At 66.0% G+C, this 23,437-nt stretch overlaps 2 protein-coding genes across 3 annotated transcripts; both read right to left on the bottom strand.

Moving 5' to 3' along the window:
• Nucleotides 1-3,023: 3,023 nt before the first annotated feature.
• F2RL3 (F2R like thrombin or trypsin receptor 3) lies at nt 3,024-4,529 on the bottom strand. The gene is made up of 2 exons (XM_004595818.2): nt 4,403-4,529; nt 3,024-4,127 (listed from the first exon to the last, which is right to left on the bottom strand). Exons 1-2 carry the CDS (start codon nt 4,515-4,517, stop codon nt 3,076-3,078), a joined length of 1,167 nt encoding a protein of 388 aa, XP_004595875.2. The 5' UTR covers nt 4,518-4,529; the 3' UTR covers nt 3,024-3,075.
• A 2,668-nt stretch (nt 4,530-7,197) lies between these two features.
• On the bottom strand, nt 7,198-23,234 carry SIN3B (SIN3 transcription regulator family member B). 2 transcript variants are annotated; one of them, XM_058657915.1, is made up of 19 exons: nt 23,101-23,234; nt 22,555-22,661; nt 21,258-21,411; nt 17,021-17,221; nt 16,044-16,187; nt 14,822-14,944; nt 14,644-14,733; nt 14,385-14,503; nt 12,936-13,143; nt 12,447-12,563; nt 12,015-12,253; nt 11,233-11,416; nt 10,373-11,018; nt 9,624-9,793; nt 9,188-9,361; nt 8,906-8,998; nt 8,355-8,449; nt 7,970-8,174; nt 7,198-7,876 (listed from the first exon to the last, which is right to left on the bottom strand). In XM_058657915.1, exons 1-19 carry the CDS (start codon nt 23,203-23,205, stop codon nt 7,646-7,648), a joined length of 3,405 nt encoding a protein of 1,134 aa, XP_058513898.1. In that variant the 5' UTR covers nt 23,206-23,234; the 3' UTR covers nt 7,198-7,645. The 2 variants fall into 2 exon arrangements, with proteins under 2 accessions (XP_058513898.1, XP_058513899.1); XM_058657916.1 differs by lacking the exons at nt 21,258-21,411; nt 22,555-22,661; nt 23,101-23,234 and adding an exon at nt 18,212-18,614.
• Nucleotides 23,235-23,437: the final 203 nt, after the last annotated feature.

Raw genomic sequence — 23,437 nt, 5'->3', positions numbered from 1 at the left:
AGGGCAGCAGGGATGCCCGCTCGCCTGCCCGGGGCGGGTCTGGCTCTGCCCCTCACAGCCTGCGGGATGAGCCTCCCTGATCAGGAGAACATGCCGGAGGGGACCCAGGGTGCCTTTGGCTTGGCCCCCGCCAACTGTGCTTGTAAATAAAGTTTTATTGGCACACAGCCTCATACACACCCACATGGCCAGTCACCTCACCCACGGGGACATTCGGGGCCCTCTGAGGTTAGGAATTGGTACAGTTTTGTTGATGTATCCATGTATTTTTGTGGGAGGGGACACCTCAGCCTCATGCGCTGGGTCCCCTGGCGTCAGTTCCTGCCATCCAGCGGGGTCAGGAGGGCACCCCCGTGGCACATGGAGCAACAGGACGCCACGAGGCCGTTGGGTGTTGCCCCTTGCTGGTGGCAGCCTAGCCCTCTGTCCTCGCGATGCTGCCGCCTCCCGTGTTGGTTTCTCCAAGTCCTGCGTGAGTAGGTGTTTGGGGCAGCAGCTGGGACAGCCACATTCTGCACTGGGTGCTGGGTTCCAGGCACTGCCTGCCCCCCACGCCAGCTCCCTGCCAAGGCGCAAGGTGGCAGGGAGGCGGGAGGTCGGGCAGGGGCGTCACGTCCTTGAGAGAGCTGATCGTGAGACATGGAAGGCAGCTGTCAAAGTCACCGAAGACAAAGGATTGCCTCGCCGTGTTAGCTGTCCTAGAAGCATTGCTGATGTTTCTGGCTGGCTTGTGGGGTGTGAGGGCTGTCCACCTCACCAGGGGCAGGCTGCAGTTCAGGCCGTGGCCGCGAGAGGGCAGTGGACGGTCGACTCCCTGCCTGGACCCCCTGCCTGCTGCGGGGAGGACAGAGTGGGGGAGAAGCCTCAGGGGAGGACGCAGCAGCCAGCGGCATGTGGGCAGTCACCCCGGACAGTCCAGGGGGCACACGCCAGGGTGGGCACTCGGTGGATTGCTTCTGTCGTTGCCTGGGGCACCTGTATCCCGTGTCAAAGTGCCTGGTTGGAGTCCCGGCTGCTCCACTTCCCCCCAGCTCCTGCCAAGGCCGACCCTGGGAGGTGGCAGGTGTGCAGGGACGTGGTATAGCCTCGTGTGCCCATTTAGAGTCTGCCCGGGGAGGTCTCAGCAGGCAACAGGCCTCTGCAGGTGGCTGCACGTGCATGGAACACAAGGAAGGTATATTCAGAAACCTTATAGATACTGTCCTAACTGCGGGGCTCCAGTTGAAGCAGCAAGTTGAGCCTTCTGAGCCGAAGTGTTACTTGGCAGTGCCGGGTGAGGCCCACAGGGATGCCACTCTGTGGGACCCTGGCCCTGTGAGGTCAGCCCCTCCCTCCGCACACCACCTGTTCTTTGTACCTTTGCGAAACCTTGTCAGGGACCCTTTAGGTCAACACGAGACAGCGTGCTCGGGGCGCAGCACCGCCAAGGTGAGAATGGAGGTGGGGTGAGTTAGCCAGGACCCTGGGTAGACCCCCAGGGACTCCCCCTGCAAGGCCTGACCCTGGCTCTTCCTCCCCCCAGGGCACCTGCCCTGCACCTGCTCTCCGCCCCCCCGACGCCCCCTGCAGGCGGTTGTGTACTGAGACTATGAGGTGACGTTGGAGGCGTGCTCCGTTGGCCAGCACCTCCAGGGGGACCGCATGGGAGGTGGACCACTCAGCCATGACCTTGGAGACGACACAGGGCCCAGTGAGGATCTGGCAGGCGGGCACGGCATCAGAATTGCTGTGTAATCCACTCACCTTGGCCCCCAGCCATCCCCCCTGAGAGGATGCTGGTTGCCAGAAGTCGGTGTGGGCGTGCCCAGTTGCCATGGCACTCATAGCCAAGCTGTCTACCTGTCCTGCCTTTGACCCTGAGCCCTGACCCGTGCACAGGCCCCACAGTGGGTCTTGGGGCACAGAGCGCCCCCACACTGCCTGCTCCACGGGAGGCCTGGATGGGGACGCTGTTGAATCAGGCAGCAGAGGAGAGATTGTGTGTGTGGGCTCTGCAGGCTGCTGCCTCCCTCTCCTGCTAGAACAGACTGTGCCCAAAGCCTCCTCCCCGCCCCCTTCGCACCACCTGCAGGTCCTCCTTCAAATGTCAGCCTCCCCTGCCTGTCCTCGGGGCCCAGCTGGCACGGAGCAAAAGCCCCAGGGAGACCTCAACTACTCTCCCTTGCCCCCAGAAACAGAGATGCAAGCTGGAACCTAGAGGGACCCCTGCCCCAGCGTGCCCACCCTGGGAGGCAGCAGTGAGGGTACCTGTCCCCCTTGTGGGAGACCCCGAAGGAGCCCTCCTTCCCTGGGCCCAGCACACCTGAGCTTCTGTCTGCCCAGTCGGTGATGGCACTGAGCAACACACAAGGAAACTGGGCCTGGGGGAAAGGGCGGGCTCGGGTGACTGGGTGTGTGACTGGGGGTGCTGTGCCTGCTCCTGGGGCCCTGTGCCCGCTCCTGGGGCCCTGTGCCCGCTCCTGGGGGCCCTGCACCCGGTGGCAGCCCTGTCACTTTGCGCTGCCTCCCTCGCAGCCGCCCGGCCCAGTTTGCACTTGGAGAGACTCTGCAACCAGGCACCTTGGGACCACAGGAATTTATTGCCTCAGGGACCCAGAGGCCGCGGCTCGGAAGTCCAGGTGTGACCAGAGCTGGTTCTGTTCCAGATGCCCCGTGCGGGGCGGTCCTCCCCCTGCACGTCCAGCCACTGGGCAGCAGCCCTGGGCAGCCTCCTCCCCTGCACCCCCAGCCCCTGCCCCTCTCCTCCTGGCTCCTCCCCTGCACCCCCAGCCCCTCCCTCTCACATATCTATGTATATATGTACATATATACCACCCCCCAACTCAGCAGACCTCTGTCCTGGGCGTCCAGGCCTGCTGGCCCTCGGCTCCTGCTGGGCCTGTCTGTCGTGCCTCGGTTTCTCAGCTGCCAGGGAGGGACAGGCACTTGGCGGGGGTGGGGGAGGCACCTCCAGGAAGGTCCCCCCTCAACTTAGAGCCCCCAAGGGTTCCTCCCGACTCAGAGACCCCAGGGGTCGCCCCCAGACTCAGAGAGAGGCGCCCGAGGGTCCCCGACTCAGACAGAGGGTCCCCCGACTCAGAGCAGGGACGAGGAGCGCGTGGCGCCGCCGGAGCCCGGGCCCGCACCATCTCCGGACGCCTTGGAGGCCGCTGCGCTCCGGGGCGGCCGGCGCAGGAGCCCCTCGCGCACCTTGTCCCTGAACTCGGCCGACACGTAGTAGTACACGAACGGGTCCACGCAGCTGTTGAGGGCGCTGACGGCCAGGCTGGGCACGTAGGCGCCGTACAGGTCGCCCCAGGCCCCGGGGCGCGGGTCAGAATAGTGCAGCAGTAGCAGGGCGTTGCTGGGCGCGAAGAAGGCCACGGCGGAGGCCAGCACGAGCGCCGTGAGCCGCAGCGCGTGGCCGTAGCGCTGGCCAGCGGCTGCCAGGGCGCGCAGCGTGGCCCCGTAGCACAGCAGCATGGCCGCCAGCGGCAGGCAGCAGCCCAGCAGCGCCAGGCAGGTGAAGGCCGGCCGCCAGTAGGCCAGCTGCGCGTCCTGGGGCAGCGCGTCGTGGCACAGCACGCGCTCCGAGGCCTGCAGCCGGTAGGTCTGGCGCTGCAGCAGCAGCGGCGACACCAGGGCGGCCGCCGCGAGCCAGGCGGCGATGCAGAGGCCGGTGGCCAGGCGCTGACCACGCAGGGCCCGCGCGCGCAGCGGGTGCACCAGGGCCAGGTAGCGGTCCAGGCTGACGGCGGCCAGCAGCAGCAGCGAGCCGTACATGTGGCCGTAGAGGGTGGCCGTGGCCAGGCGGCAGGCGGCCTCGCCAAAGGGCCAGCGCTGGCCGCGCAGGTGGTAGGCGAGGCGCGGGGGCAGCGCCAGAGCCAGCAGCAGGTCGGCGGCCGCCAGGTTCATGAGCAGCATGGTGGAGGGCAGCCGAGGCACGCGCGTGGCCAGCACCCACAGGGCCAGCCCGTTGGCCGGCAGTCCCACGGTCAGGACCAGCCCGTAGATGGCCGGCACCAGCCTGGTGGGCACCCAGCCGAGCAGCAGCTCCAGGGAGCGGTTGGACAGCGCCAGGCTGTGACTCTGGTTAAGGCAGAGTTGGCCCGGGAAGCTTCGGGGCTGGGCGGGGGCCTCCAGGGTGCCTGCGGGAAAGAGGGGTGTCAGCAGCGCTGGGGGCGTGGACATGGGGGCAGTGTGCAAGAGGGGAGTGTAAGGGGTGAGGGGAGTATTGGGGAGGAGTGTAAGGGGTGTTGGGGCGCTGGGGAGGAGTGATGGGGGACCCCATCCCTCCAGCTAATGTTGAGGGGTTCCAGACTATGTAGCTGGACATGGAGCCCTGGCCCTGCGGCCCCCTCCCCGCCTCCTCGCCCACGACAGACGCGGGTCCCCCATCTTCCCCCACCCCCACAGCGCTCACCGCCACCACCCGTGTCCTGCCCCATTTCATCATCGTAGTCGCTCGGGGTGTGGGGGCCGTGCCCCAGGATGTGCCCTGGCAGCAGCAGGGCGCCCAGCAGCACAAGCGCCCACATTCCGCCTGATGATGCTGCTGCTGCCGGGCAGCCGGGCTGCTGTGGGCCGGAACCTTTCCCGGGGCTTCCTGCGGGCCTGCCCCCCGCCCCCAGCTTCCGGAGCTGCTGCTGCCCCCACGAGGAGATAAACCCAGGAGACAGCCTCTGTCCCCAGGCCCGCAGCAGCCCCCAGCCCCCTGCTTAGGCCCGAGGGACGCCCCGAGTATGGACTGAGGGAACAGGGAGGGGCCCAGGCCATCCTGGGTTGTGGGGGCACCCCTGCTGACCAGGGCAAGGAGGCCAGTCCAGCCACAGCCCCAATTCCCGGCCCCAGGCAGCCCAGGATACACTTGTTGGCCGAGTGGCCACTTCCTGCCGTCTGTGTGGACAGTGCTGGGGGGCGGGGCCCTGCCTAACCTCTCCCACCCTCCAACTTCCATCTCCACTTCCTGTCCCTTGCAGGGTCACAGTACCCGTCTCCCACCCCCCACCCCCTCAGCTGCTCCAGAACCCAAGCAGGGAGGTGCCTGCATGGGGCTGGGGCTGCTGGAGGGTGGGTTCACACTCCCTGATGCTGCCCTGGGGCAGGGTCGCGAGCACTCCACTGTCTCTCCCTCGGAGATGCCCAACCCTAATTGTAGCAGCCCAGCAGTGACTGGCTTCTGTTTGGGGGCCCCCTCTGGGAGACAGCACACACCTTGTGGGAGGCCCCCACTCCCTATGGGGCCAGGGCTGGGAGAGGGGGAGGGACCCAGGGGCCAGCCAGGAAATGACCCAGCAGAACTCAGGAAGGCAGGAGCCCCCGGCAGGCAGCTGACGGGCAGGGCCCGGGCCTGTGACGTGCACACCCCAAGGGTCTCAGGGTGGGGACCATTGCTGGCTCACACGCAGCGGGTGGGGCAGGGGGCCCGGGGCCAGGACTGCACACTCCCCACAGGGCTTCACCCAACCCTGCTGGCCTTGAGCTTCAGTGGAATTTTCCAGACCACGGGTGACTTTCCTCACAGCTCCTTCGTTTGACACAATTAAAGACACCGGCTGCCAGGTGCTGCTGCTGCTGTGGCGGCTGGGAAAGCCACTGCATAGGACACCAGAATCCCACCTGGGCACCGGTTCAAGTCCCAGCTGCTCCACTTCCCATTCAGCTCCCTGCCTGTGGCCTGGGAAAGCAGTTAACGATGGCCAAAAACCTTGGGACCCTGCACCCGCGTGGGAGACCTGGAAGAGGCTCCAGGCTCCTAACGGCTCAGCTCTGGCCAAAGATCTTCTACCTGCTGTTTCATCCCCCAGATGCCCACAACAGCCAGACCACGCTGTAGCCAGGAGCCTGAGATGCCACCCAGGTCTCCCCTGGGAGTGCAGGGACCGTCCTCCACTGCTTCCCCAGGCTATAAGCAGGGAGCTGGCAGTGGAGCAGCCGGGACTCGAACCAGTGGCCCTGTGGGGTGCTGATGTTGCAGGTGGAGACTTAGTCAGCTGAGCTACAGCACTGCTCTGGTCAGCTTGCTTGCAGAACCAGGAGTCAGCTCCCAGGAGCCACAGGAGGTGCGCGGGACTGCTGGACAGCCCTGCCCCTCTCCCTGTGTGAGGTTTGCACCTGGGCCCTGTCACCTTGTTGGGTGGGGGTGTGGAGACTTGCCCCCTGAACCAGACCACCAGATGCCAGAGGGACCCTGAATCTCAGAACATAAAGGAAGCTTCCTGCTGAGACGGTGGGCACAGCACGCCCGGGGAGGCCACCTTGTGCTCATGGCGCACCCAGGGAGGCCACCTTGCGGGTACCGCATGCCCCGGGAGGCCACCTTGTGGGCACCGCATGCCCCGGAAGGCAGGAGGTGTGTCTTCATTTCCATTTCTTTAGTGACTGTGGCCTGCACAGATCTTAGTGGAAAGCCCTGTGAGTTTCCTGTTGCCTCAGGCCTGGTGACTGCCCTAATCCCCTGTGGTCTGTCATTAGAGTAGCTCGCATGCTATTGTTTGGCTGTAACTTCTACCAGCCTGCTTGCTTTACAGGAAATTGGCCCAAGTCGCCCCAGAAAGCCTCAAGTGTGCGTTGGTTGTCCTTGCCTTTCAGCCCAATTCCTTCTCTGCACGGACGCCACACCTCCAGTCCAGGTCCCCACGGGAGAGACCCCCAAGGGGGTGGGCCAGGAGCTGGGAGGGGGCAGAGAGGTAGGGGCCCAGTGTCGCAGGGTCTGTGTGTGTGTCCGGGGTCCCAGCGCTGGTGGGCTGCCCCTCACATCTCTGGAACTGCCCGCTGGCCCTGGCCACTTGGTTCCCCGCCCAGTGCAGGGCCGAGGTCCCTGGGACCACGCAGGTGGCCCCTGCCCACTGGGCACTCCTAGGGGTGGGGAGAGGGCCACCCCACTGCCCCGGGCAGGGACGAGGAGGGGTGCAGGCAGGCTCTGGTCTGAGGGGAGGCCACTCACTGGGCTGGACGTGACAGGGTCCCCACCTGGCTGCAGAGTGGGATCTGGCCTGGGGGCCTGGGGTACAGAAAGCTCCAACTGACCAGTGCAGCCTTGATGTCAGATTCCCTTCACCGAGAGTGGAAAGAGCTGACCTGGGGGAGAATATTCTAGAAAACGCCCAACAGGGCCAGTATAGCTGGCAGGGGCTGCTCAGGCTCTGGTCTGCGCAGATGGGCACCGATAGCAGGGGTGAGGGGATGAGGTGGGGTCTGGAGAGGTTTTCTCAATAGTTAACTTTTAACTTTAATGTGCAAATAAATAGAAAAGGAAAACTACATTCAAAACAGCCGCGGGGGAGGGGCAGGCGTGGACACAACAGAAGGGCTGCGGACGGCAGTGCTCGGCATGCGGCAGGGGTGGGGCCGGCTGCGCGGCGCTGCGGGCCGAGGAAGCTTCCAGAAGCTCAACTCCCAGAGCCTCGGCCCTGCGCAGTCCCGCGCGTGGCGGTGAACCCGGCCCCTTGGGCTTCATGGCCAGGAAAGCAGAAGGGGGCAGCTGGGTCGGGCTTTCGGGGGACCTCAGCCCCGAGAACCCCGGCCTGGGCAGCGGCGAGCAGGGCAGTTTCTGGAACGCCTGCCTCACCCGGGGCTGTCCCCCCGAGTGCCCAGGCTGGTGCCCTGGCGGTGGGGTGGCCACTGGGGCGCTGTCCGGCAGCAGCCAGCGGCCTGGGGCGCGGGCTCAGGGCGAGGCGGGCCGCCGGCTGTACTGCACGCGGTAGCGCCTCACGGGCAGCCCGTGCACCCGCGCCGTCTCGCACAGCGTCTTACAGGGCACCATGTCCTCGTCCTCCTCGCCCATGAGCCAGTCCTGCACCAGGCCGGCCGCCTCTGCAGTCACGTGCTCCTGCAGCCAGCGGCGGTGCCACTCCTCGAAGTGCTGGTGGTGGCGCAACAGCACCAGGGGCTGCACCTGGGCGGCGGAGGGCGGGGGTCAGGGGGCGGGGGTCACAGGGGCGGGGGTCACAGGGATGGGGGTCACAGGGGGCCCTCCACCCCCGTCCACCTGCTTGGCACGGCCCAGGGTCCCCGGGCGGTACATGTAGTCCTCCGAGTTGACGATGAAGACCATCTTGTGGGTGCTGAGCTTGAAGCGGCAGTCCACGTCGCAGGCGCTCTGCACCCCCAGCAGCCGCTTCCACGAGCTCTTGGCCTCGCCCCGCAGCGCGCGCACCTGTTCGCACTGCCAGTGCTGCAGCTTCTTGAGGTTCCTGGAGAGGGGCCGCAGGCGCCATGGGCCCCCGTGGGCAGCCTCCCCGGGGGAGGGGGGCAGACGGAGCTAACAGGAGCCTTCCAGAACCCCCCAGGGGTCTCAGAGCACCTCTCTCCGTCCAGGTCCTGCAGCCCCCACCCCCTGCCCCCCAGGCCTGACTCCTCCTGGGCCCCGTTACCTCTGTAGGAACACCGGCTTGAGCAGGAAGCCCTCGGAGGGCGAGCTGGCCGCGCCCTCAGTGCCCACGTACTGCTCCACGTACCGCGCCAGGTGCTGGGAGAGAGACGCAGAGCTGGGGGACTCGCAGGCATCCACGCCTTGTCCCCAGAGCCTCTGGCTGCTCCCCGGTGGGGGCAGCTCAGCTGGAGCAGTGGGGACAGTCAGGAAAGGCGGGGGGGGGGGTCACGGCCAAGTGGAGGACACATGGACGGCCAGCCGTGTGCGAGCGGTCACCAGGCCCCTCCAGACTGGGGACAGGAAGCAGCTGTGTTTCCAGAAACTTCTACAAGGCCCTGACCCACAGCCTTGGGGGAGCCTGGTGGCCTCAATGGGCAGCAGGGGTCCCCCGTCCCATCCCAGAACTGCCCTGGGAACCTTACAGTCAACCAGTCCCTCTGAGATAGCCTGTGTGAGTGGGGCAGAGAGGGGGCAAGGCCCTGCAGTAGAGCTGCAGGGGTGGGGGCAGAGGGGCAAGGCCCTGCAGTGGAGCACACGGCAAGGGATGTTCACCTGGACCTCCACGGGGTCCTCCGTCTGCGCCTCCTCTGTGTCCAGCAGCTCGATGGTCATGATCACCTGGCCTTTGCGCTGTAGGAACATCACCTGCACAGGGCAGGTGGCAGCTGGACGCCCAGGTCACCACCTGCCCGGCCACCCACCCAGGCCTGGGGGCTCTTTGGGGGTGGTGGCCCAACTTGGCCCTGCAGGTGCGCCCGCCCCTCTGCCCACCCTCGACGGGAGGCCCTGCAGGTGCGCCCGCCCCTCTGCCCACCCTCGACGGGAGGCCGTCACCTTGAAGCAGTTCTCGTCGGCCAGGCAGCGCTCGGCCTTCCACTGGTAGCTGGTCTCCCTGGCGGCGCGCACGCAGCGAGAGGCCAGGTTCCCGCCGGCCGCCCCACGCTTCTTCTCGTCCAGGTAGAGCTCCACCACCTTCAGGCACAGGTCGTCGCTCACCAGGTGGTGCAGCTGCCGGCAGGGAGAGCAGGTGACGCTGGCGTCGCCCCTGGGACCCCCAGAGGGCCACACGAGGTGGCCTTGGCGCTGCGTGCACCCCAGGCCCCACTGGAGCAGGGCCCGTGCTACGCTGCATTGGAGGCAGCAGCCCTAGTCAGTGCCCACGCTCAGAAAGTCCCGGGTGGGGAGCGCTTCTGGGTGCTGGTCTCCCGCGTCCAGGAGCCCCGCTGTGCAAGGTGGATGGCAGTGCCCGTCTGTGAGTCTCCTGGCTCACCTGCCGTGCAATGTTCTGTACCAGCTTGTCCATGGTGAAGCCGATGTAGGCGTGGATGGTGAACATCTCGCGCAGCGTGTCCTCGTAGTGCGTGGGGTCGATGCTGCCTTCTAGCAGGCTGCGCACCATGTCCAGGAAGGCCGGGTAGTACTCCTCCAGCTCCACCTCACCTGGGGACCGGCACGGCCAGCTGCACCGCACGCCCCAGGACCCCACACGAGCGGGCTGTCCCCGCAGACCCCAATGTGCAGGGCCCCACCAGCTGAGAGACCCGGGGCTTGGGGGAGGGGCTGGCAAGGGCTACAGGTGACAGCACTGTCCTGCTCAGGGTGGGCTGGCCTTCCCAGGACACAGGTCACCACTGGCCCTGGGCATCCCCTGGGGCAGGGGGCATTGGGTTGCTGCGGCTTAAACCCACGGGAGCCTGGACCCGAGTCCCGGCTGCTCCACTTCCACTTCCGACTCATGGCCCTGCACCCCTGGGGGAGACGCGGGGGACTTCCAGGCTCCTGGCTTCGGCCTGGCCCAGTCCCTGCAGGCGTTCTCTCTCTGTAACTCTGCCTTTCCAAGAAAAACAAACCTTACAAACTACCCACCGTCACACAGCGGGCGCGCACACAGCCCGTGCTCACAGGGAAGCTTGTCACTCCAGACCCTAACACAGGGCCAAGGCCGCCAGGGCGACAGGCCGGCTGCACCCTCCTCCCGGTGCCCACCCCTGTGCCCCGCAGCCTCCCGCCCGGGCTCACTGGGCTGCCGGAGCCGCAGCTCGGTGGCGGGGTCACCACCCTTCTCCCGCCGGCCGTCGCACAGCAGCTTCTCCCGCTCCTTCTCGCGCCGGAACTCGAGCAGCTGTTTCTGCGCCTGCCGGTAGATGCGCAGCAGCCGCGCGCACAGTGTCTGGTGCAGCCGCAGGAAGAAGTACCAGTTGTTGTTGGCGAACAGCAGGCTGTACACGTCGTCCAACGGTGGCGGCTCAGCCGCGGTGCCCGCTGCGCCGCTCCCTGCCCCGGACCCCGGGGCCGCCGCCTTCTCCTCTGCAGGGCTGCCCTGCGGTGGCGCTGGCCCCGAGCCCGGCCCAGGAGGTGGCGGCCCGGGCGGTGGCCCCGGGGGCGCGGGCTTCTTGCGCTCGCCCGGGGGTGCCTCGGGGTCCTCCTCGGCCGACTCCTCGCTGACGCCCAGCTCCAGCTGCTGGGCGAAGAAGAGGCTGGGTAGGAAGTGGTGCAGCAGCTGGCGGATGGTGCCCTGGTCCTCCTTCTGGATGGCCGGCTGCCGCTGCACGTAGTAGCTGATGAGCGCCGCCGCGTCCTCCAGCATCTGCGGGTCCTCGTACACGAAGACCAGGTGCGGCTCGCTGGCCGGCGCGCTGCGGCCCTCGGAGTGCTGCTCCTGGTGCTGGGCCGGGCAGGCAGGCGGACCGGGTGAGGTGGGCGCCCCGGCCCTCCACCTGCTACAGTCCCGCCCACGGCCCCGGAACGCCAGGTGACCGCTGCCCCCTATGGCCACCCAGGGCCAACGCGCAGGGGCCTGGTTTTGCCTACTGCCAGGTGACGCAAAGGTGGAGACCCCCACGTGCAGCCGGGGGTGTGGGGGAGTCCCCAAGGCCCACCTCGTCGTACACGCTCTCAATCTCATTGAGCAGGCTCTTGGAGCGCAGCGCCTTGGTATCGTTCTGTTTGAAGTTCACGGCCTGGTGGTCGAGTGACTTGAGGTAGGCCTTCTCGTACTGTTCCCGCCACACCTTGTTGAAGCCCTGCTGGGCCTCCCGCCACTCCTCCTCCTTGGCCTTCAGCCTGGGGGTGCAAGGGGGTACGCCTGCCTTGGAGTCCCCACGCCATCCCCCGAGCAGCTGCCGTGCGGCTGGCCTCCTCGCCTCTCCAGCCTGGGTGTTCAAGCACACGCCCCGCTCAGGGCTGCACTGTGGGACAGCGGCTTAAGCTGCAGCTCACAGAGCTGGCATTCCAGATGGGCGCTGGTTCGAGTCTCAGCTGCTGCACTTCCCATCCAACTTCCTGCTCACACACCCAGGCACCTGTGCCCACATGGGAGACCTGGTAGAAGCTCCCGGCCCCTGGTCTCAGACCATTGCGGCTACTTGGGGACCAAACCAGTAGGTGACAAGGTCTCTGTTCTTGGCCTTTCAAATGAATACGTAAATGTTGAAGAGACAGGGCCGTGGCCAGTACCCACAGTACCCACAGGGCCGTGGCCAGCAAACGCACCCACGCACGGGCTGTCCATCTCGACTGCCCTGCACCCCGGCCTGTGATGGTCTCCCCATCACAGCGCAGCGACATGGCTGCACCCCGTCACAGCGCGACAAGGTGGGCGTGGGGATGCCGTGCACCTCCCAGAAGGCTCCCGAGCAGCTGGGGGGGCAGGAGCGGGTACCTCTTGAGGACGACGGGCACCGCGGTCACAGGGTTCTTCTTGAGGCTCTCCACGATCTCAGGGGCCTTGTCGCCATAGATGCGGTGGATGGCACGCCGCTGGATCACCTCGGACGTGCCGCCCAGCGAGTCGTCCAGGCGGAACTTGTCCTGGTCCTCGGGCGCCATGCGTGACAGCCTCTTCTGCACGCTCTCCAGCACGCGGATGGTGGCCAGGTTCGTCTCCAGGACCACGTCCAGCTGCGGGGAGGGGCATGGGTGGGGGTGTGGAGGCCCAGGGCCTCCCACCCGGAGCCTTTGTGCTGTTTCTCTCCCCGCCTGGGACTCGAGGGTGGCCACTGCTGATACAAATGGCCAAGGAAAAGAAATAACCCCCGCCCCCCGCAGCCAGCCGCTAGCTCGGGGGCCACCCAGCCGCCGTGGGGACCCGCACCTCGAAGCGCTCGTCCTCACAGCGGTGCAGCTGCTCCTCGTAGGGCGTCTTCTTGGAGCTGACGAAAGTGGAGTCCTCCGACCAGGACGGGAAGGACACCCAGGTGTCGTTCAGCACCTGCGCGGGACGGGTGGCTGCGGCCGGCACTCACTCCCGGCCCGGGGTGGGAGACTTGGGGACCACCCCCCTGCCCCCCGGCAGCGCCTAGTCACTCCCCATCTCCCTCGGGAGAATGCAGCCGCCACGGGCCACTGAGTGGGTGTGGCTGTGTGCCGATAAAACTTCATTCACAAACACAGACTGCGGGCTAGATGGGCTCCATCCTGGACTCCAGGGTTTGTTGTGGCCACCGGCCCCCACGCAAGCCCTCAGCGACTGAGATATGAATGGAAGCTCACTAGGGCTGTGGCTCCGGCCAGAGCAGGACCCTAGCTGCGGCAGGGCCGTGGCCTCTACAGCGGATGGGCCGCAGGCAGCCCCGAGCGCTACCTCCTTGCAGATGGCTGTCCGCCCGCTGCACTTGGGCTGCTGGTACGTCTTGGGCAGCGCCCGGTAGCTGGAGCCAATGCGCTTGCAGGAGGCATAGTCGATCTCCCGGCTCATCCCATCCCCGGACCGCTCACTCACGGGTGGCGCAAATGACAGCTCCTTCACCCCCAGGAAAGACTTGAATTGTGCAAAGAGTTCTGGAAATTTCCTGCAAAGATAAAGATATAGGGTGGGCTGGCCTGAGACTCCAAGTTGCCGGTGAGGGCAGGGCAGGGCTAGCGTGTTCAGCAAGCCCAAGGTGCCCTTGACCCTGCCACCCACCTCACCCTCCCTGGGGCTGCCAAGGCCCTCCCGCTGTGCCGGGCAGCTGGGTGTGCGGGCAGAGGCCGGAGCCCAGAGTGGGTGCTGCCCGTGGCTGTTGAGGCGGCACCTGTGGCTCCTCAGGCCCAGGGGGACAGAGGCACCCGTTTCTACAGGGATGAGCTGTCCCTTCTAAGGCCAAGAGGGCTGCTCACTGCTCACTGGCCACACTCCCTTGTGCGGCCAGGTGACCCCAGGGTGTCATGTTTGATGCCGCGTCAAATCCACTGTTCCCGGGGCAATGAGCTGCGTGACCCTACCACAAGCTGGGCAGCTCCTGTAACCTGGCATGGACCAGGGGCAATCTGGCTTGTAGAGAAAACGCACCAGGCAGTGGTGTGTAGGGGAGGGGGACAGACCACAGCACAGAGCCCTGCAGTCCACGCTGCAGCTAACAGGCCAGGCTGGGCGGCGCTTACAGTGCATGCGCAATGAACTGAGCAGCAGCAAAGTGAGCAGAGCCAGGTCACCCCAGGGGATGGCACGGTGGGGAGCAGGTAGTGCTGTGCAGGTGTGGGGGAAGCCAGGGCTAGCGGGGCCCAGCCTGTGTGTGCAGCACCATGGGTGAGATGCTCCCGGCATCCCTGCCCTGCAGGTGCCGGACGCTGCTGGGGGACCCTGCTCCTTCAGGCTGTGGCCCACCCCATCCCCTTGCTGCCAGCCAGCTTGAATCAGCGGATAAGGAGCATCCCGGGCCTTCAGTTAGCCCCTGCACAGGCAGGCAGTGCCCGGCTGGCCCACCTCCTGCCCACGGCTGAGTGGCACCAGCTACAGCCGCAGAGACCCGACCACACAGCATGACCCCAGGCCCAGATCCACACTCACGCTCCTGTGTAGGTTTTTACTGGCACACACACTCCCGCTCTGTGTGCAAGGACCCGTCTCAGATCTCCGAGCCAGGGGGCTGTGTCAGCGGGACCGTGGCCAGCCCCGCTGCAGCCGTGCACGCTGGAGGAAGCGGGTTGGGGAGCCAGGGACCTCGCAGCCAGGCCTCACCCGGGCACAGGGTGGGGTGTGCAGCTCTGACAGAAGCCGGTGACCAAGGAGGGCCCCGACCCAGTGGGTCCGGGATGCGGGGCCGGGCCTCACCCGAGGAACGGGCTGACGAGCTGCAGCAGCTCCGAGCCGGACACCAGCTCCTGGTTGAAGAGCGCTATGCAGCGCAGGAAGTTCTCGTACACCTCCTGGCTCTTGAGCACACGGCGCACCTGCAGGGGGTGCCAGTGAGCAGCCTGTCGCGGCCGCGCATGCTGGGGGGCTGCCTCACCTGCCCCAGCCCTGGATTCGGGGGTCACCCCACCACGCCCCACACCCCAAACCCTCCCTCCTGCCCCAGCCTGGCCCTGACCTTGTCGAAGAAGGAGAACTCCTGCAGGGTCCCGTACTTGCCCACGCTGGCGATGGACGGGTCTTTGTTACCCCGCAACTTCATCTTCTTCTGTGGACACAGACCCCGGGGTCTTGTGCAGCTCCGGCCCTGCCTGCTCCCCACTGCCCCGCCCGCCATCCCGCGTGCCCAGACCCACCTTGGCAGGCGCTGGCACCGGGCGCAGCAGCGAGGGCCGGGAGCGCTTCCTGTTGGCCTCCAGGCCGCGGTCGTGGCCAGCTGCAGGGACACTGCTCATCTCGCAGGCCCCGCTGCCTGTGAACTGAGGACACGGGAGGCCATGAGCGTGGGACGAGGCCGTGGATATGGCCATGCTGCCAGGGCCCGCTGCGAGGGGTGATGTTCCCCCTGGGCAGGTGCCCACTTGCACCCAGCAGGCTGCAGGGTACTCGGGGCCCAGGCAGGGCGCAGTAGCAGGGAGCTGCCAGGCGCGGCTGCGGGACTCGGACCGGCCCTCTGATCCGGGGTGTCCGAGTGCCTGCCATGATGCTTTTCTCACAGTGACAAACGGCATCCCAGCAGTGGCGGCCTCTGTAGGAGGCAGTTCTGGGCCCTGGAGGAGCAGGACACCTGCAGGCAGCTCTGGGATGGCCGACTCTGACAGCGGCAGCTGTGGCCCTGCCTCTGACGCCAGCGTCCCCTGTGCGCGTCGATTCCAGTCCACTTCCTGTCTAACTCCCCGGGAAGGCAGCGGAGGGCAGCCTGTTGAAACACCTGGCCCCTGACTATCGTGCCGGGCTCAGCCCTGGCTGGTGTGCTTACTGCAGACGGAAGCTCCGTCACTTGGCCTTTCAAATACGATCAACCAATCTTTGTAAGGACAAGGACCTCTCCCCAAACTCAGAGGGCAGGGTAGACAGGACGCCCTCTGGGGCCTCTGTGTGCGTGTCAGGAAGAACTTTCTGGAAGGGCAGAGAAGGCCGTTGTGGGCGCTTACATTTGGGAGAGCAGCTGGGATGGGGTGAGGGGAGACACCCCCTGGTTTTCCATTCAGGCCGGGGCCAATGCCGCCCCACACACAGGGAAGGCAGAGGCGGGGACCCCCAGCCAGGCTTCAGAGGTGGGGACCCCCCAGCTAGCCTTCAGAGGCGGGGACCCCCAGCTGGTCTTCAGAGGTGAGGGACACCCTTAGTCAACCCTCTCAGTTGAGCCTGACGCACTCCCAAGGCTCCTTGGGCCGGGGCCTGGCTAAGGGACCTGGCAGGACCACGGCTGCTCCACTCCTGGCCCTCTGTCCCCTGTGGGGCCCACTCCTCTGAAACACGAGGGGAAGGCCAACCCACCCCCACTTCCCGTGGGGCCTGGGGTCACAGGAAGGGCAGTGGGGGCGGACAGACCTGGCCCAGACCCCAGGCACTCACCAGGGACCGCTTAGCTTCAGGCAAGAACTGGCCGAACTCGGAGAGCAGGTCCTCCTGGCCACGGAAGAGGCTGGCCACCTCGGTGAACACCTCCTCCTCCGACATGCCCCGGAACGGCCGGCCCTTGGCACTCAGCTGCTCCTTCTGCGAGGGAGGAGAGGAGAGGGGAGGGGAGGGGATGGGAGGAGAGGAGAAGGGAGGGGAGGGGAGAGGGAAGGAGAGAGGAGGAGAGGCAGAGAAGGGGGAGGGGAGGAGAGATAGGGAGGGGAGGGGGAAGAGGCAGGGAGAGGGGGTGGTTAACCAGTGAGTGAGGTGCCCAGCTTCAGCCCACCACGGCCACGGGCTGGGGTCAGGCCCAAGGCCACTAACGGAGTGGCGGTGGGCCGTGCTGCGGCCATGGGCCGTGCTGCGCGGGTGGGCTGACCGGGAGGGGAAGGGCGGGACGGCGACCAGGTCTCGGGAGGAAGGAGGTAGTGACGGGGGAGATGGGCAGCCCAGCCTGAGGGCGCAGGGGTCCCCATGTTTCTGTGGGCGCTGACACCCACTCTGCTCCCCATCCCGCCTCCTGGCACTGGGGTGAGCTGCCAGGCTGTCAGACCCTGGAGCGCATCCACACGCGAGACTGCCAACGCCACGTGTTTGCTGGGACTCGCTGGACGCAGAGGAGCTCTAAGCAGCAAACTAAAGACCAGATGAGGACAGCCACAGTGCTGCACATGGGGCCGCCATCTCAATCCGGCACTGGTTCGAGTCCTGGCTGCCCCGCTTCCCATCCAGCTCCCTGGCTGTGGCCTGGGAAAGCAGTGCGGTACGGCCCAAGGTCTTGGGACCCTGCACCCACGTGGGAGACCCGGAAGAAGCTTCTGGCTTCTGGCTTCTGGCTTGGACCTGACCCAGTCCCAGTTGCTGCAGCCACCCGGGCAGGACCCGGTGGATGTAGAGCCATCTCTCTGTGGGGGCAGCCCGGCCCTGCCCACCTGGTAGGTGTGCAGGATCTCCAGGAAGGCCCGGTAGATCTCTGGGTGCTCCAGGAAGCGAGTCTTGATCTTGTTCACGTAGCTGATGGCGTTGTTGAACTCCACTGAGTCCGACTCCAGCGGCACCGGGGCTCTGTCCTCCCTGTAGGGCGCCGGCTGCTTCAGGGACTCGGGGCGGTCGCCGTGGCCGTGCAAGCTCTCCTACGGGCAAGAGGAGCCGGGACGCGTCACCCACGTCCCACCCGGGACCGCGGCCGGCGGGCGGTGGGCGGAGGCACAGACAGGCCCACCACAACCACAGGCTTCTCTCCCACCCATGCTCTCCGCAGCCCCTTCCCAAATGCATCCCAGGAACGCCTGGTCCGGGGGCTCATGCTCCGCTGAGTGCTGGGCTGCCTGGGCTGGCCGTGGGGACCTCACGTGCAGGCTGTGGACCCCAGGGCTCCTAAGTGCCAGGTCCTAGGCTCCTGGCACCAAGAGCATGTTCTCCCCACTTGAGTGACACCCGGGGCCAGGCCACCCTTCTACCTGAGCACGAGGCACTGTGGAAGAGCCCCCAGGACAGGCAGCCAGCATTTCTGCACCAAAGTAAGCTTTAAAAATGAAACCTGCCCTGCCCCCAGGGTCTGTGGAGGCAGGAGACAGCAGACACGTTTGGGCAGGCATGCACTCCACGGCTGTGGGGGATGTGGGCGTCTTCACTGCGGGGCCTCATGCCCCCCAAGGAACCCCATCATTCTGTTACCCATGAACTTGTTCTAGTGCCCTAGTCTGTCAAGGGACCTGCACTGTGGCACAGGCAGTTCAACCACCGCCTGCAGAGCCAGCATTCTGCTTCGTGTCCCGGCTGTTCCACTTCCCGTCCAGCTCCCTGCTCACGCCCCAGCGCTCGGGCCCCTGCGCCCACGGTGGGGACCCGGAAGAAGCTCCTGGCTCCAGCCTGGCCCAGCACCGGCCACTGGGAACCAACAGTTGGGAGATTTCTCTCCCTCTAGCAAAACACACACATCTTACAACAACGCCTCCCTCCGCATCCTGGAGGCAGCCCCAGGTTCCCACCTGGGCCACACAGCAGGGCAGGGCACCCCCGCCAGACTCCTCCTCAGGGACTACCCCAGAAGCACCGGTGCCCAAGCAGTGGTGTCCTGGCTGCCCCATCCGACCCTCCTCCTCACCACATCACTCACTCACCACACGACCGCACCCTCCCCGCCGGGCAGGGGGCTCGGGCTGCCGTGGGCAATGGCGGGGCCGCTGGCTGGAGGCTCCCCGGGGGCCATCGGCCACCTGCCTGGAACCCTGCCCTGCGACTTCCTGGGCACCACTGCCCCGAGCCACCGAGGGGTCCCGGCAGCAGGCACAGCCACGCCGGGGCGGGGGGCGGCGGCGCTGGCCTCCACAGCACAGCATCCCGGGCAGGCGTCCGGGCAGCTCCTGAGCTGGGAGCTCCGTCCTCACACGGTCAGCTGCGTGTGTCTGCTGCCGGCTGGCCTCTGCTCCCAGGGGCGGCTCCCCCACCTCCCTGCCCCCAGGGCGGTCCTGTCCGGACAAAGCCAGCCCTCGCACCCGCACGGCGCTGCCCACACTGATGTCCAGTCAGGGGCAGGGCCCTTCCGTGCAAGCGCGTGGCGCGGCCTGCGTGTCATCTTGGTGTCACCTCCCATAGCCTACTCCGTGGGCCTGCAAGGGGGCTGAGCCCGCCACCCACCCGGCCTCTCCTGCGGGGAGCAGCCAACGCAGTGCCCGCCTGGGCTCGAGAGCCAAGCTCCAGGCTCCAAGGTTGGAGTCTGAATGCGAGTCACTTCTGTGTGTCGGCGGCATGGGGCAGCAGGGGCACCCGGGGCAGCAGGGCAGCCACACGTGGGGCAGCAGGGGCACCCGGGGCAGCAGGGCAGCCACACGTGGGGCAGCAGGGGCACCCAGGGCAGCAGGGCAGCCACACGTGGGGCAGCAGGGGCACCCGGGGCAGCAGGGCAGCCACACATGGCCACACAGCTGGTGGCCGGCTGCGTGCCTGAGAGCCTGCAGGTAGCCAGTCCCACAGCCCCCATATGGGTGTTCTCCAGCACCATTCCAGCGCCAAGAACGTTCTGGAAATGACTCAAGTGCCTGGAGGCGGTGGACAGACAGGTAAACAAAGGTAGCTGCCCGTCAGTCACTCAGCTGGAACAAGGGACTGAGCTGCAGCCCGCGGCGCCTCCCACACCACCCCACGAAAGGCCCCGTGCCGTGCGACTCCCCGGCAAGGAAAGCCAGAGATAGCAAGCCGGGCAGGGGGAGGGGGGCTGACCGGAACATTCTGGAATCGGTGGTGGAACTGGCTGTGTGATAACAGTGAGGACCCCAGAATCCCACGGTAAGGCCCAGCCCACACCAGCAGGCGCTGCAGGGCTTTGCAACCTTGTTTTAACGTGAACCTTGGAAAATACAAAACAGACCAGACACAAACCACTCCCTCCGCAGGGCCCAGCCGGCTTTGGCCTTGAGGGCAGCAGGGAACAGCCAGTGTGTTCTTTCTCAGCCAAAAGGAACCCTGGGCGGCCCGGACACTGGCCCAGGAGGGCAGCTGCTCCGTCCTCCCCCACGGCCACTCCACGGTCCTGCCCTCCTCCCTGCCCTGCCGTCTGCTCCTCGCCAGTGTGGCAGAGTTCGGGCTCCAGGGAACCCCGGGCAGGGCTGGGAGCAAGTGACCACCACCTGGGAACCGAAGGTCATAGCTGCCCTGTCCCCCCAGGTCTGGCTCCTCCGGGGTGCCTTAAGGACAACGTGGAAGCCATGGCCCCGTCGCACCTCAGCCACGCCACAGCGGGCGGACACTGAGCAGGGTGGGCTAACGGTGAACACGCCTGTCCCACATGGGTCGCCCACGCCACCCAGCGGGAGCCTGCCCACTGGGTCCACCACAGGCCACATGGGGAGTGAGCTGGACAGTCAACTGCTCATCAACACAACCCCCCCAGTGCGACAGGCCGGATCTCCCAGGACCCCGGCCCCACTGCCACAGGGGAACCTCCATGTTCCCCAGAATCTTCTGCTGGGAGGGGGGTGTGCACTCTATTTTGGGGGTGCTCCTGGAAACACCGGGAGGCATTTCTGGTTTCGGGGGGCCGCTGGGGCTATTGCCACAGTCCACGGCCGGACGCAACCTGCAACAAGCAGAGACCAGCTGGTCCACACCGCTGGGCACAAGCCAGTCCAGACAAGAGCGACCACCAGGTGGCACAAGCTAGTCCAGGCCCACAGTGACCAACGTGCGACGCCTGTGTGGCCCGCGGGAGAGGAGGTCAGGGGGTCCCAGGACCATTTGCACGAAGTCCGGGGGTACTTGAAGGACACACCTCTAGCAGCGTGAAAGGGCAGAACTAGGAGCAGACCGGGCGCCCGTACAGGGACACACACATCCTAAAGAGACACACCTGCCACCTTCAGGGACATACACTCCCCTTATAGGGACACACCTGCCACCTGCAGGAAAACACCTGCCCCATTACAGGGACACACCAGCCCATCACTGTCAGGCTGCAGTAGGATGCCTGTCCAATGACTACCAAGGCACGGTGGTGGCCAGCCTGACTCCCAGCCCAAGGCTCCTTATGCTGCTCAACGCTGGCCCCTGGTACGAGAGCCAATCACTCCGGTGTCCTCATCTGTACACGGTGCAGACACTGGGCAGGGCAGGGACTGGAGGCAAGGAGGGCAGAGGCGGCTGGGCTAGAACAGAGGCTGCAACAGGGCCTATTCAGCCGGCTGGCATGACGCAAGGATGGTGTTGAGCATGGGGACCCCCTGGCACTGCCAGTTATGCCACAGATGGCACCAAGTGATGAGGGGCCGGTGGGCTCAGCAGGGAGACTGCACCACGGCCACAGGTTGTACTACAAGCAGGCTAATGCAGCTCAGCCCCATGCAGTGACCGCACGGCCAAGGACAAGGGCAGCCCTGCCTGGTACATGGGGCGAGCCATGAGCGGGACAGTTATTCTGACTTCACGCAACATTCCGTGTGAACAGGGACCACCTGCTATGTGTGCGCACACACACACACACACACACACGTGCACACACTCAGTACACTCTGCCACAGGCCTTGGGCCAGGGCTGCGGGGCCGGCCTCGGGAGAAGGAGACGCACCCTATTGTGACTGGTGTCCCGGAAGCAGAAGCCACTGATGGGATCTCTCCAGCAAAGGATGCGAACCGAGGGCGCCAGCTGTGCGCACAGCAGGTGCAGTGGCCTACCTGGCTTGGCAGCGGCGACTGCATGTTCAGCTTGCCATTCTTGGGGATATCTATTCTGTACCCGAGAGGCAGGAAGGCGTTGAACCCCACGATGAGGTCGGGGTGTTCGTGGAAGAGCTGTGACACGCGCCTGATGACCCCTGGGGTGTCGATGCTGAGAGAGAGAGAGAGGGGTGTGCTGTGAGGAGCAGACACCGTGGCAAGGCAGCCAGTGGGGAGCTCCTGGTGTGACGTCATGCCAGGGGACCGAGGGGACCCTCCCCGCTGCTCACACAGCACAGCACAGCACCTCCAAACGCCCCAGCTCTCAGTGTATGGGGGCCTCCAGCCACAGCCAGTGGTCATCACCTCCCAAACCCCAGGCGACTCCCTCCGGGGGGATCCGAGCAGGGCCGCTCTCCTGGCCACCACCCACCCTCAAAGCCTCAGCCCAGCTCAGCCTGGGACGCCTGCACGCGCGCTTCCTAGCCCGGCTGTTCCACTTCCCATCCAGCTCCTTGCCTGTGGCCTGGGAAAGCAGTGGAGGACGGCCCTAAGCCTTGGGACCCTGCACCCACGTGGGAGACCCGGAAGAAGCTCCTGGCTTCCAGAAGCAGCCTGGCTGCGGCAGCCAAGGGGAGACAGAACCAACACATGGAAGAGCTTGTTCTCACTGTCCCTCCCACTCTACCTTTCGTACCAATGAAAACCTGAGATCAGGAGGCCCCAAGTTCTAGTCCGGCCTCTTCCAAGGCAGCCCCGAGCCGCTGAGGGTGTCCCACATGACAGTACCCCAGAACCCCCACTCTCTTGACCCTAGTGCCAGGGGCTTGTGGCGCATTGCTAACACACAGGCCGGGGACTAGGGGTTAGGGTGACAGCTGGAGGGACAACATTCAACCAGGAAGACGCAGCCAAAAATGCCAGCCACTGCCATCAGTAACATTCTAGTGCAGTGCTTGGTCAGCTGCCTACACTTATAACTACATACACACATATACACAGGCACAAAACCTATCCTGCCTCCATCTTCTCACAGAACTGATTTTTCAAAAGCAAACATATTTTTAAAAATTGGTATTTTCCAATAAGGACAAACCTCCCCCTTCCCATCCCACCCCAAAGTGTGCAACAGAACATAGCTACGAACCTTTCCTGCTCCTTAAAAAAATGTTCATTTCATTTATTATGATGATGATTATTGATTTTGGGGGCGGAGGGGGAAGGAGCCAAGGGTGAGCTGCACGTGGAACTGGGGGGCCAGCCAGCAGTGTCCCACCTCTGCACCCAGTTCTACGGGGCAGGGAACCCCGGCTACCTCTGGCTCTTGAATTCCTTCATGATTTCCAGAAAGCCGTTGTAGGTGGCGGGGTCGCTGCCAAAGCGGATCTTCACCTGGTCCAGGTAGGTCAGCGCGTCCTCCACCTGCGGGCACAGGCAGGGCCCTGGGGTCTCAGGCTGGGGTGTCTGGGACGAGAGGACTCCAGGGTATGAGGGGCGCCTGGGTGCAGTGGGGTGAGGGGACCCTGGGGTGAGGGGTGTCCAAGGGTGAGGGGACCCTGGGTGCAGTGGGGTGAAGGGACCCGGATGGAAAGGGGCGCCTGGGTGCAGCCTGGGTGAGGGGACCCCGGGGGAGCGGGGATCACGGGGTGAGGGGACCGGGGACCCCGGGTGCAGCAGGGCGAGGGGACCCCGCAATGAGGGGCGCCTGGGTGCAGCCTGGGTGAGGGGACCCCGGGGGAGCGGGGATCACGGGGTGAGGGACCGGGGACCCCGGGTGCGCCCGCGGTGAGGGGCGCAGGCCTGCCGCAGCCGCCGCGGGACGGGCTCGGGGACGGTCCCCGCAGGCGGGCGAGGCACTCACGTGCACCGGCAGCTTCTCGTGGCCCGTCGAGCCCGAGCGTCCCCAGCGGGCCCCGCTCAGCCCCCGGCCCGCCGCTCCCCCGCCGCCGCCGCCCGCCTGCGCCATGTTGGAAGTCGGAGCCGCGGCCGCCCCGCCCCCGCGGAGGGCACAGTGCGCAGGCGCGCTCCGCCCCGGGGAGGGGCCGGGGATGTCGGCGCGGGGCGGGGCTCCGGGTGATGGACAGGGAGAGGAGGGGCTCCAGGTGACTGACAGGGAGGGGCGTGGCTCCAGGTGACTGACAGGGGGCGTGGCTCCAGGTGATGGACAGGGACTTTCTGGCCCTTGGGCAGAGAAGGCG

Source organism: Ochotona princeps, chromosome 33 (assembly GCF_030435755.1).
Source record: "Ochotona princeps isolate mOchPri1 chromosome 33, mOchPri1.hap1, whole genome shotgun sequence".
Lineage (NCBI taxonomy): Eukaryota > Metazoa > Chordata > Mammalia > Lagomorpha > Ochotonidae > Ochotona > Ochotona princeps.
Note: the sequence above shows the minus strand (reverse complement) of the source record. Positions and strands in the feature narration are given on the sequence as shown.